This window comes from Aptenodytes patagonicus, chromosome 18 (assembly GCF_965638725.1).
Source record: "Aptenodytes patagonicus chromosome 18, bAptPat1.pri.cur, whole genome shotgun sequence".
Taxonomy (NCBI): domain Eukaryota; kingdom Metazoa; phylum Chordata; class Aves; order Sphenisciformes; family Spheniscidae; genus Aptenodytes; species Aptenodytes patagonicus.
The window spans coordinates 6,040,570-6,054,159 of NC_134966.1; the positions used below are offsets into that span (position 1 = coordinate 6,040,570).

Consider the following 13,590-nt stretch of genomic DNA (forward strand, 5'->3'; position numbering starts at 1 on the left):
TTCAGGTGGCATCTACAGATACTGTTGTATTACAGTTAAAAATGAATATTTAGAAGTGCACTGAGATCCTTAACAAGATGTTGTCCTTGAAGGACAAAGCATCATTAGGATTATTATTCTTTAACATCCCTCAGGACTGACCTTGGATGAAAACTGTAGGCACTGTTCACCAAAAAGAAAACACAGCTGGCCCCTGCTGACACTGAAACCAGCACAGTGGTATGAAAGCTGCCTGTATTATTCTTAGTCAATTAGTCTCTGTCTAGAAATATCACCCAGAAAGAATTTCCATTTCCATACCAGTCAAGTCATTAGAACAAAAATGTCGCACCAGATTAGTGAGAAATAACCTCCTTTCCCATCACACCTTTGCTGAACAGTGCTGGAGCGTTGGGGTTTCATTCCTCCCTCCACCTAAGCTTCAGCATTTGGTGTTGGGGCTGGGTTAGTTTTTTGCACAGCTCTGAGAGGTCGGGCTACCAAGGTCACTTGGCACTAGAAGACACCTTCATCTCACCCGTTTTCTCTTGTGGCGGCCTTGATATTTTCTGTTCCATAGGCACAATAGGAGTGGTCAAACTTTTCTAACTTGCTGCTCTGCCCTCCATGCGGGTTCCCTCTGAGTGGAAACTCTCAGCATAATAGCATGAGAAAAGATCAGCCATCCCTCTCGTCAGAGTTCTCTTCCCTTTCTTAGGGACATCTGTTTTAGGCAAGCATGGGAGTTTCTGTAGGGTTTCCAGTGACACTTGAGCTCTCATTGGAAAAGTGATGTTTTGAGGCACAGGGCGGTCCCTGATGTGTTGTTTTTCAATTGCAAGGACACTGACTTGGGAAGTTCATTCATAAGATGCTTGTTGTCTTCATATGCTGGAAGGACTCCAGCTGCTGGGCTCCCCTGTACCCTGGAAATGTGTGATTTAACCCTTCCTTGCCAGTAGATGGAGGCAGAAGAATATGAAGAAGAATACGGGGCCTCTGGCCCAGGCCACCAACCTTCCTGTTCCAGAGCTGGGAGTGCAGAGCAGGAGGATGTCACCGAAATGTCCATATTGATGGTCAGACAGCCCTGCGGGAGAAGCAACACCCTGCAGCAGACAGGATAGCAAACAGGGGAAGGGTGCTGCAAGCCCAGGGACCCACCCCTGCTCTGCACTAGAAAATGAAAATATCCATGAAGAGTTGTGCCAGCTGAAAAAGGCTAAGGTTGACCTACGCCCTTAATGGGAATGAGGAGGTCCTGTCATGGCAGGAACAGCTTTCTGAATCCCTCCTGCTGTACAAGAAGTGACAGCCCTGCTCACTCGCATGGCGATGTTAGGGTCAGCCATGCACCCATCGCACCGTGCTGGGAAGGGCAGTCACTCCACGGCCCCTTGGGGATATCTCTTCCCTCCAGAGAGAAGCATGTTGTCCCAATATCAGATATTATTCTAAAATAATTTGTCAAAGGAAACCAGCGCTGTCAGTTATCTCCCTAATGTATTTTTCTTCCGGTGCTCTCACAAAGGAGGGATGTGCCGTAATGTCAGTTTTGCAGGTGGGTTCTGACGTGGAGATATGGATTGATTTGACCAAGGTCAAACGGGCCGCTGAGAACCGAGCAGGGAATTGCACCAGCGTTTCCCATGTCTTAGGGCAGGGCCTTTCCCAATGCATTTACCTTCCCCTCCAGAGCGTCCCTTTCTGAGCTGCAGACCTCTCATTCAGGGATTTGCGGGCACTGTACTGTATGCAGCCGCTTTGATCTGACAAGGTGTTTTGTCAGCGTGTCTCCACCTTTCCTTCCCTCACTCCCCACAGGGCAGTGGGAACCCAACGCAGCCCCAGGGTACGGCTGAGCTCCAGCGCACAGGGGGTTAAACCACATGGCTTTTCTTTGCGGGTCAGAGCGTCCTCCCTTAAACTGTGATATTTACTGTTTTACTTTCCCTTTCTTTCATCTGAATGGGAGGATTGTACATTTACTCCCTCCCGTCCTTTGTCCCTGGTTTGTTTTGTTTTGAGTTCTAGCGAACCAGTAAAACAGAAAGGCCATGATCGGTTCCTGCTGGGAGCGACTGGCGGTCCCGTCCCTGGGAGACCCTGCTCACGCTGGGCTCGCCTTTCGGTTGTTTCTCTCAAATGGGCTATGATTTATGCAAGGCTTCATTGCTGACTTGCTCTCTGTTGATGCAGCCAAGAGGGGGGGCTTAATTATGACAGGGCTGGACAATAAATGGGGAAAGCCAGACAGGAGTTAGGAATTACAACCCGCCAGTCCCCCCCCTTTCCTTCCCCCCAAGCCCCCAGCAACTTTTTAACAATCTCCATCCCTTTTCCATCATGCCCTTGGCTGGGGAATACAGCAGACTGAATCATGAGCGACACGCTGAACTCCCCGTCTAATATAAATGTTTTACATTCTTTCCTGTATACTGTGGGCCTTTATCCGGGCAGCCACCGCTGCTGGGACTTCACGTGCATCATTACACACACTGCCTGGAGTCGTGTTTGATGCAGGGCTTCTTTTCAACCCTGGGAACCTGGGAAAAATGTTATGCCGCAGCCATTTTAGTGTAATGGCCACAATTCATGTCTGCTTTGATTTAATATTTGCCACCGGTGGCTATTCTGGTTCTTAAAACCTAAATCTTTTGCTTCTTGTGTTCTTTTTAGAGTCTATCCCATTTTGGCTGGTGAAGAATATCGTTACCCAATCTCCTCCAGTTGTTTCATATACTCCCAATAATTTACCAAGATTTATTTTGCCTAGACGTATCTATCGCTGTGCAGACACAGCAACAGTAGTTAATTTAGCCCAGAGCAGACAGTATTGGCTGCAAACACTGCTACTGGGATGGAAGCCTGGCCACATCACAGGGTCCCTGCTCTGCCATCTCACTTCGGTCCCTACTCTACCATGGTCACACCATGGGATGCTCTTCTTGCTGGGTACACAGGGAGCAGTGACATCATCCCTTGAGCAGAAACATGATGTACCAGTGCAGACAGAATTTTCCCTGGTTTTGGAGTGAAAACCCGGCCAGAAATTTTGGCTGTGCTCCCCCTCCATCCTGACATTTACCCGCGCAGCAGGCGCAGTGTTTGCCTCTACCCCGGCTGCGTTGGCAGTGCTTGGCAGGTTTCTGCACAAGCTGTGATAACAAATGGCACATCTGTGACAGTGAGAGGGGCCTCAGGAGGGTGTTGGGTTTGTGGGCTGCTTGGCACGCTGCAGTCAGTGCTCTGCAAACCATCTGTAGAGCACCACCAGGTTGGCTGGGAAGCACAACTAGTGTACCTCGCTTCATGACCCAGATTCCTTAGAGACTTTTTCGGGTGGGAGATGCTGCTGCTGTGGACAGTGTGTCAGAAGTATTAGCCTTCAGGCCTGAGTTTGGATATGCAACGCCGCACCCCAAGCCCCTCAGAAGTGTTTTTGAAACAGTCTTGTTCTGAATGGTAACAACATTTTCTGCAAGAGCAGGGATCTTTCTTCTTCTGCAGGGACTGACCTAAGTAACCCAGAAACATCTTAAAAAGAGCATCTTCCCAGGGAGAGAGAGGGTTCTGCAGATTTTCTGAGAAATTGGAAATGAAGGAACAGATTTATTCTTTCTTGCTTTATTATCTTGTTTTTGCCTAGCAATGCATTTCCTTGTTTCATCTCATTGCTTTGCCATTCTCTCCTCTGCCTTAACATTTGCCTTCTTCGTGGCCTTGGGCTACTGGAAAGCTCCAGTAACCGGATACAATTATCAGCTATGTATCTGCACTCGTGTCTAATTGAAAGGATAATTGATTCAGCAGCCTTCAGCAATGCCACCCAGTGGCAACCTTGCATATGCAGATATTGCAAATTTGCTTGCTCTCCCTTTGGTTCCTGAGTTGGGCAATCTGCTGCTGAGTCCAGCGCTGCTTTGCTCCCACGCGTGCATTCTCCGTGCAGCCTGGCCGCAATGGCACGCTTGTGCGCTGGAAACGCTTCAGCTTCGGACACAGCAGAGACCAGTTCAGTGCTGATATCAGAAGGGTTGGTGACATCCAGCCCCTGACAGGATAGTAGAGCTTTCCTGGTAGTAGCTGTCTTCCCGTGGTTAATCGATATTTCCATCATGGCACAGTGGCACGCTGGTTTCCTGGGACATCATCTCTGGATAAATTTCTGATGCAAGCATCTAACTCCAGGCTCCGATGTACCCGCTGAGCTCTTTGCCTTCTCTCATGAGCTTTTCCAAACACTTTTCACCTGAATGTCGCTCCCATGCCAGAGTGTGATGAGGGCTGCTCAGAGCGCAGAGTGTGTGGCTGCTCCCTGCAAGAGGCGAAGCCAGCTGAGCGTCCGAGTGAGAGATGCTTTTGTTGAGCCCATCAGCATGCTTCAGTGAGGAGCTCCTGTCTCCAGTGATGTTGAAAGGATGGCATTTAATTGCACCATGTGAGGAATGTTAATGCATGAAGTCTCTCGGTGTTTGGAGTCATCGTCAGAAGCTGTTCCCTCTAAAAGTCATTGGAGAGTGACTCAAATTGCGTTTTATGTCTCTGAATGGGTCTGCTGAGCCTCACACACATGAGAATATCAATGAGGCTGGTTATTATGTGCTACAGCTTTACGTTGTGAGCATAACTTCATGGAGAGAGGCTTTTGGTGGCGGGAGGAGTTGCACAACCTGTGAGTAGGCTGCTCTGTCGGTGCTGGATGCTCCTCTGTAGCTGGGGGGTATCACTTTACACTGTCAACGCACAGATGTAAACAGAACCACAGATGGACAGACTGCAGAGAGCTCCTCTACGAACTGCACACGTGTCAGGCCAGCTGGGAACGGAGAAAGCAATGAAGAGCGAAAACTTTTGCTTCTTTTCTTTCTGTTCCCCCAGAAAGGAGATAGCAGGGTGAACAGCTCTCCCTTTTCGGAGACCACGCTCCAGAAGGTGCCTTGCTAGTGTAGCTTTTTTCCCATTGTGTTTGTTCATGCTGAATGTTTTCTCGAGTGTCTCATTTGAAAACCTCCTTGATGTTGAAGTGAAAAGGTGAGATGCATTTGCATAGAGGAACTTTGCAATTTATTGTGAAGATTTCATATTATTTTTAAAAAGAGGAAGAGTAGGGTGATGCCACTGGAGAATCCATCTCCTGTCTCTGACTTGCTCAGCAGCCACCTCCCAGTACCAATCAGACTGTTGCCCAAAATCAAACAAGCTGGGGCATGGCTTAATTTTACACCATCCATGCCAACTGTGGGCAGGTTATGAAGTGTTTCAACAGGAGATGAATCCCTTTAGTTACAGACTCACTGGAGGAACTAAATATAGATATCTATCTCCCAATGACCCTTGCATGAGAATCATGCAGTGAGAGAGAGAGAGCCTACCGTGGCAGAGGGGACGGTCCCTTGCATCTCCAGGGCCAGAAACCAGCTGAAGTTGGTAAGGAGGCTGCTGTATTTCAATTCTCGGGAATCTTAGCGTGAGATTGCATCTGTTTCCATCTTCCTAATTAAAAGCAGTTCTGTTTGTTTCTTTGTTATCCTAAACGTTGTTAAAACCTGACAAATCCTGAGCTTAGACTGGGGTTTTTTTCCAAGATCGTTTCTGAGTAGTGTGATAGATCTGCTGCCCTGCTGGCCCCTGTGTCCTCGGACCTTTATTTCCTACTGACATCCCAACAGCGTGACACTATCCAGGGCAAAATTAGTTTGCACAAGGGTTTGAGGCAGCTCAGACTAACCCGGAGGAAGTCTACCCAGTACAGCAGTTAAAATGATGGTAACTCTCAGAGTCTGTGCAACCCAGGAGCTCCCGCTATCGATGCTCTTGGGGAAGCTGCGCTGACGTTTTGGGAAATGCTTGCAAAACAAAGCCACACTATGGACTCGGCCTTTCTACGAAACATGCTTAACTCATCCCCTATACTGTGTGTTGTGGCTCTTGCAGATCCTACTGCTGCCATTCCAGCTGGCGCCTAAAGCAGAACCAGCTGTGGAGTTAGATGTTCCCATGGCCGGGAGCAACTCTGTCCGCTCTGGTAGCCAGTAGGAATTACTGAGCAGTATACGAGGGATGCTGTGCTATTTCAACCAGCAAGGTGGACCAAAGAAACTGTTTACTTTCTCAGCAAATAAAACTGAAAGTTAATTGCACTTTTCTTTTTCCTCAGGGTCTAATGGGTTTCATTGGTCCGGTAGGGGAGCCTGGAATAGTGGGAGAAAAGGTAAGATTGCTTGCAACAAATTGGTTGTTGTAACTTTTGCAGAATAAGGGAGACTGGGGCGGGAGGAATATTGTGGAGATCTAAGTTGCAACACCCAGCTGGGAATGCAGCCCATCCAGGGTGTCTGAACTAGTCTTGGGCCAGGCAAAAATAATCCACTTTGCATTTAGGAATTAACATGCGCTTACCCTCCAAGGAGATGCTGTCAGATATTCTCTGAAAATTTAAGCTTTATTCATTCATAATCTGCCAGAAAGCTTGTATTTAACAGTCAGTTCTTTTTTTTCTGGGAATGAGGGACCCATCAGCCCTGTGTTCCTGGTCAAGGGAGGCATCCAAGGAGTTCAGGTTACAGATTTGTGCAGAGATGTGCTCCCAAGCCCATGCTGAGCTGCCAGTGGGGTCGCGCAGGACCAGGGCTGAGCCTGCACTGAACAGGAGGTCTCAGCAATTTCTCAGGTGTGGAGAAGGTACAAGAGTGCAGCCACCTGTCCGAGCAAAGGCTGGTCCAAATATTTCCCTTTTTATTGGATGAGGACCATCCCGTCTGGCTGCCTCTGTGGTTGCATTGGGCACGCTGCTAAGGGCTGGTGCCCTCTTGTGTACAGTACAGATACATGCTTCTTTCAGGAAGAAAAATGGCTTTATTTTCCATAAAAATGTAAATGGACATTAATTTGTTTTCTATTAGAGTGTAAAATTTTATTCAGGGGTAGCTTCCAAAGACAAATCATCTATGTCATTCATTGTGTATCAGTTGCAGACTGCTGTTTTTCATTGGTGGTTTAATTATTCACAGTCCAGCCATGAAGATAGTAAAGAGCATAAAATGATGCATTCCACACATCAGTTCTCTCTCTCACTTTTATTACTTCAAGCCCTGTCCTCTGGGTAATGATGTCAAGACTCTGTGACAGTTACACTGTATTCGCTGCAAATGCATTTTATTGCTTGTCTGCAGCAGCCTTCGCAAAGCCCGTTGCGCTGATGGTCTCTGGTGGGGCAGTAGCAGAAGCAGGCTCAGTCCAAACTGTCAAGGCACACAAGAAGTAAAAGGAACGATGTGATGTGGGCTGCGTTTTACAGAAGGAAAACAGGAATAAAGAGCCTGTGGTGTGTCCAAGGTGGTTACACAGAAAACTGGTGCCTGAGTGAGCTGTCTCAATAGCAGCTGCAGCCCTGAATTGAATGGGGAATAAGGGGTTTGCCATGCAGGAGATGTGGGAGGATCTTTTTTCCCACTCCAGTAAATTCACATCTGGCCCTACGACTTCTGTGCCAGTGCCCTGACCACATGAGCCGTCCTCATCTTGCAGATCGACTCTGTGACACGATGATGTTACGTTGGTGTCCAGGCAAACCTGTGCTGTCCTTTGAAAATCTGCCCTAGGAGATCCTCAGCACAGCTGTGATTTCTATCAGACTTCTTCTCTACCAGGACAAACTTACCGATGACAGAAGTAACTATCATGAAATCAAAACCTCAGCCAGGCCTCCAGTTGGCATAGCGTCCTACAGCTTACTATGCTGTTGTGAGCTAAATGAAGTGGGAAATATGCTTTCATTAGACATAGCTGAGTCAGCAATCTCCATCCTGAGAGCTGCAAAACTTAAGACTGAAGCCAGTAGAATCCAAAGATTATCAAAGAGAACAATACAGTTAATACATACTTAATAAAATCCATGCATTCAGGAGGGGAAAAAATCCTTACATTGGTTTACAAGGGCCAACTGGTGACAACACAAACTCTGGGGTTTGTTTTTAATAAGCTGCTTAGAGCCCAGAAAATATTTCCCTTTACACTTTAGCTGTTGGAAGGTAGGTCAGATTTTGGGCGTAAACTACTTGGCAGCATTTGCTAACTCCTCCTTCCTCATCCCCCCAAGCACACAAGCATAACACACCTAATTCCCAGTGCATTACCGGGGCTGCCAGGGAGAGTACAGGCAGTCGCAGTGGGAATTGCCACTGTCTCCAAAAAGGAGCAGTGGACGTCCTGTTGCTAGAGCCATGCCTTCGACTCGTCCTTGCGTCAGCAGGTCACGGTGGTGCTCACGGAGGCTTACACCTCGTCTCCCGTTCTTGGCTGAGCTGTAGGGCCAAGGATGTACTCAGGGGAAGTGAGATGTTCTGCATGGGGGGATAAGTAAGACTTTTGGAATTAATAAGTGATTTTTTGGTACGTTAGTTTTTTTTAATGCCAAATGGTGGCTTGTTTTAGAAGGGATAGTATCTTTAGGGTGGGGCATGGAGGCATTCGGCTCTGAACCCCTCGTAAACGCAGGCCTCCAGATCGTTGTTGTTTGCACTGTGGTCTCGGTATGAGCCACAGGATAAGGAGTGCCCCCAAAACGCCTACGGTCTCCTTCTGAAAGCACCAGCCATCTATTCCAGGCAACATCTCTGTTTTTTCCAACTCCATTTCCTCCTCTCAGCAGGGCTTCATGACCACAGCTTTCAAATCCATGCCTCTAAAAACGCCAGAACATGTAGGGATTATGACACTGCAGAACAGAGAGGGATGTCGTGCCTCAGGTGGGAAGGGCTGGAGATCTCCTGGGATCCAGTCCCAGCACTGTCCGGAGTTGAAGGTGGTCTTGAGTGCATTGCTTGTTTCTTGTTCCTCGGTGGTTTGATGGCAATAGTAAAGTCCCCTCTCTTGGGATATGGAGGATTAGCTCATTTTTGCTGTAGTCCTTTAACTACTCTGATGGAGAAGGATACTTGAAAGAGGGTGATGATTATTCTATACTGGAAGCCTTTCTGATAGAAATCTGATGGCATAGACTGCAATTTGTGGATATTTTAGTTGTTTCATTGCTCTAGATCCCCGTTGCTGTCCGCTCAGAGTGCTTGTTAGCAAAAGTCCTCACTCTTCCCCATGCACCCTTGTCTCTCCTAGGGCGACCGTGGCTCAGTGGGACCCCCAGGCCCTCCAGGAGTCAAGGGGTCGATGGTAAGGAGTAAGTCTGCATTCTCTCGCTCTTGCTGCTGCCTCTCTGTTCTACCAAAGGGTGCAGCTTCTCCTGGTCTTTTAGTTATATGACAACAGCTGCAAATTCTTCCTGTCTCTGTGGGGATGGGAATGGCCATTTGACTGACTGGATATTGAGGCATAACCTCTCCCCAGCAGCCGTGTTCAGCAATCTCCCCTTCAGAGAAATACTGGATTTTGACACATTTTCTGCAGCTCCATCAGCTGAGGACCTGTTGTGTCAGGTAGAGATAACTAGGAACTGCAAGCCACGGCACCTGAAGGATTGCCTGTTTCCAAGCATCCTGGCTACTGAACAGATGGAGTCCGGGAACAGGGATCTGTTGTTCACATCCCACCAAGCTGCCAGGGGCAGCTGGAGATGCAGGGCTGCTTGGGCAGCACACTCACGGTGTTTTGCTGTGCTATGTGCACTGCCATTTGGGGATCCTCGTTTAGGGGTTTAACACTTACCTCCTGTCTACCATAGTGCAAGACCCAAAGACAGATTTTCATATTAATTCAGCCCATTCTCTTCTGGGCTGTTCAGAAAATCTGGCTGCTTATATTGCTAGCGAGGTTGGAGCTGGGCTTGTGACAGTCTGGCCTTCTCCGTCTGCCCCTGAGCAATTTTACCTTGACAAATAACAGACCTGGCTGACCCTGCAAGCAACCAACAATGCCTTTTTTCCTGTCTTCCTGCTCGGGAATTCACACCAGGTGTGTCCTTCTTCCTTCCCTTTTAGGGGCACCCCGGGACACCAGGAGGAGTGGGTTTTCCTGGGATCCCTGGACCAACAGTAAGTAAAGGCTATCATCACCTTGTAATACCACGCACCAAAAATCAGCATCCCGTATCCTGGGCATTCATGGGCTGAGTCAAGCAACTGTGTCCCAGTTGATTTGAGTTTGATATGAACAAGAGATATGGGGAAAGGGATGGGGCATGGGTGGGAGCAACATGGAAAGAGATGCTAAAAAAACCCAAAGTGGTGCTTAATTCAGACTTTTGTAGCCCATTTCCTTAATGGGGGGTTCAAAACTCATGATCCAGCCTCAATCTTTTAGTAGGACACAAGCTCATTAGCTCAAGGTGTTATTGCAAGGCCCTCTATTTCTGCTGGGAATCGTTGGCAGTACGGTGATCGCATCGTGCGATACAGTGACTGTATCATGTGGTGACTACATCATGCAGTGACTGCATCATGGATTTTCAGAGACCCTCGCTGGGGTGAGAGGAGCAGCAGAGCAGCTGCCCCCAGACGCACCCTCCATCTGGATGGGCTCATCTGGTACATGTGCAGCTGTGGCTGGAGCGTGCAATTGGTGTGGAGGTAGATTTTAGTGTGGCTCCACTTTCCCACAGCCGTTGTTTAGACGGAGCTCTGGCTCTCCCAGCAGCACAAATGCTGCTGTGTGTGTCGTTTGCTGGAACCAACAGAAAGGCAGCTCTGGGTGGGTACAGGGGAATGGATTTTGCTCAGTGTGTGAATTCCCACAGTGTTGTTAATTGGGAGGAAGATCACAGTAGTGAAATGCCCGGGCAGTGCCAAAGGTTTGGCCTCCAGATCAGCGGCAGCTCTGCCCACTGTGGGGAGCTCGGGGATGCTCTGGGCCCACCAGCTGCAGCCAGCTGCTGGCTGGGGAGAGATTTTGCAGTCACAAGTCAATGGAGGTGAGGGAAAGAAAAGGTCTGAGGTCAAGCAGCACCTGGCGGTGACCCGTCCCTACCTGAAGAGCAGCAACGTGGCACTGGCCAGGCCCTTACAATAAAAGGAGCATGATGCTGCCCACAGCCCCCAGCAGTGAGCTGCTCTGTGGCCCCTCATGGCAGCACTTGCTGTTGACAGAAGTCTAGGAGGCAGATGGGTATCTTTAGATGTCCCTTTTTTAGCTCTCCCAGCACATTAGCTGCTGCACGACTTGGGGACAGCTGGAGAATTAGGCAGGCCCTCTGCTTACTCCGTGCCTGTGAGCACAGGGGAGGACAGGATTGCATCCTCGGCAGAGGTAGGTTCTTCACTGGCTCTGTGGCAAAGAACTTCCAGTCCTGAAGCACTATCTAGTGCACCACTAACTAGTACCTTTAGTTGAGCCTGAGTTTTGTCTTACTTCGCTGGGGCATGACAACAACAATATGAATTGAGGCATCAGCTCTGACTGGAGATGCCAAAACCTCTCTGCAGAGCTCTGGGAGCTGAGACCATCCCCAGGTCCTTCCGCTTCCTTCAGTTCCCTGTTCTCCTGCAGGCAAATAACGAACAAGTTCATCCAAGCAAAATGTTTCATCCAAGACTGCATTTTAAAAAGTCATAATTCACTAAGTCAAACTTCCCCACAAACCCAGTAAATCAAATAATCCCCTAATGTCAAATCCCCGCTCATTAACTCCAGCTGTTTCTGCCTGTTTCTCCACCAAACATTCATTATTTGCTGTTCAAGCCAGACCTGAGGCATGCTGTTGTTGTTTGTCCTAAACTGTTAAAATCTTTGAGATTAAGCTATCCAGTGAGCCTTAGCAGCTCTGATGGCTGATTAATTCAATAGAGGGTGATGGGGAATGGGAAGCAAAGGTATAGTCAATGGTAGGAAACCCTGCCCTTAATTTCAGCTCACTGAGGCTTGTGAATTCCTTTTCCTCCTTCTTGCTCGCCATCATGGTGCATCTTTTGTGTTAATACACAGTTTTGAAAATAATGTATGCACATGGGTATATTAAAGGTCACTCATCTTCTCCTAAACAGTTCCTTGAAATTCCCAGCGTGGTATCTAGTTGTTCCCTCAACTTTTTGCCATCACAACGAATGTTTCTGTGCTTGTATTTTCATAAGCTATTTGGGATAGGCTGAGACTTCCAGGAGGTTATTCCAAATCCCAACAAAGAATTTCATTTCAGTATGTGTTTATCGTAAAAATCTCTATAAAACAGGCATCTGACACATCTACTGCTTCTCTGTGCCAGTCGCTACTGACCTCACTAGCAAAACCGAGATTTACTGTGATTACAATATAGTTACAGTCAACTAACTTTTCCATCTTGAGTGAGAACAGCTAAGCATTTGTATTCTGAACTTACATGCCATGCAGAAAGGTACCTCCATTCCAAAAGCAAAATCTTTATTAGTGGCAGTGGTACAAGCAGTAGGAAGATCACAGTCCAATTTTGTTCTGATCCTTGGTGGAGTTTGCAGGGTTGACAGTTGGTAAAAGCTATTAATATATAAATAGCAAAACTTGATGTGGAATGTTTGAGAGAGTAAGAATGGAATGTGTCATTTTGAGGTTTTCTTTTCTGACAGCAGAAAGGCACTAACTTTAAATATGGGTTTTTACAGTTATAATGCAGAAATAAGTCCTGTTAATTGAACATATCCTTTAATTTTTGAAACTGATAAATATTCTAACAGAAAAAAAGCTGTTTAATTTCCTTCAGCATTTTCTGTATGCACATTAATGAACCAAGTGTGTACAAATCCAGCTTAAAAGAAAACCTGAAACCTTTCTGTAAGTGTAAGAAGAACAGGATCATCCACAACACCAACAGCCCAAATGAAATCAGCATCTATCTGCCCGTATGAATATTTATGTAGCACTAACAGGGCAACAGTTACTTGAAGATAAAACTAGTATTTGGCTGAAAAGGTCAGACTTGGATACCTAAGATGAGGTGTCTGATTTTGTATTTGGACAACGGAAAAACAGATCCTGGTTATTATTATTTTTGTACAGATACTGAGCAACAGCTGCTTTTAATAGCTTCGGAGGGAATTCTGGATGTTCGACTTCTCTTCAAATCACACCACTTACACAGACAACAGGCTGCAGATACTTAAGCATACAAACCTCATCCAGGATCCTTGGCCTAAATGTTCATAATCCAAAGACAATCAGTGAGTTAAAAAAAAGCCCATTTATAGACAAGTAAATATGGTAATGTCTTTGGCAAGAGTTTAATGAACCAACCTGCCGGTCAAGGGTCTGCGTCTGAGGCCCCTGCAGATCGTGTAGGGATGTGGGATCTTACCAACAGCTGCTGCCTTCCTCCTCCTCCATCTTAATTTTGTTTCCCTTTTCCCCTTCCAGGGTCCGGCAGGAGTCCGTGGTGTGCCAGGGATAAGAGGGATGAAAGGCCGCAGGGTAAGCACTTTCCACGAGCTTTTATCCCTCTCCTTTTTCAGCCATTGGAAAAGTAATCTGGTGGAGTAGTTTGGGGGTGCAAAGATGAGCAGCAGGTGGGGCAGCACCTCCGCAGCCATGTTTCTGCTGTGCATAAAGACTGCGGTCATTGAAGCAAGCCTTACCAGGGATGCAAATGCAAGTGATGTGTCTGGGCAGAGGGGTGTCCCAGTGTAGAGCTTGTCGTGGAAGTGGTCCAGCTTGTCTTTTCCAACCACCTGCAATGTCAAAACAGGGTTTACGGAC

At 47.4% G+C, this 13,590-nt stretch overlaps 1 protein-coding gene across 1 annotated transcript in view; it reads left to right on the plus strand.

Annotated features, from left to right (window-relative positions):
• The window catches only part of COL27A1 (collagen type XXVII alpha 1 chain), a 161,881-nt gene that overhangs the window by 93,158 nt on the left and 55,133 nt on the right, over positions 1-13,590 (plus strand). The window contains exons 25-28 of the mRNA XM_076355186.1: positions 6,140-6,193; positions 9,097-9,150; positions 9,915-9,968; positions 13,252-13,305. Coding sequence (XP_076211301.1) covers positions 6,140-6,193; positions 9,097-9,150; positions 9,915-9,968; positions 13,252-13,305 — 216 coding nt within the window. The remainder of the gene's footprint in view (positions 1-6,139; positions 6,194-9,096; positions 9,151-9,914; positions 9,969-13,251; positions 13,306-13,590) is intronic.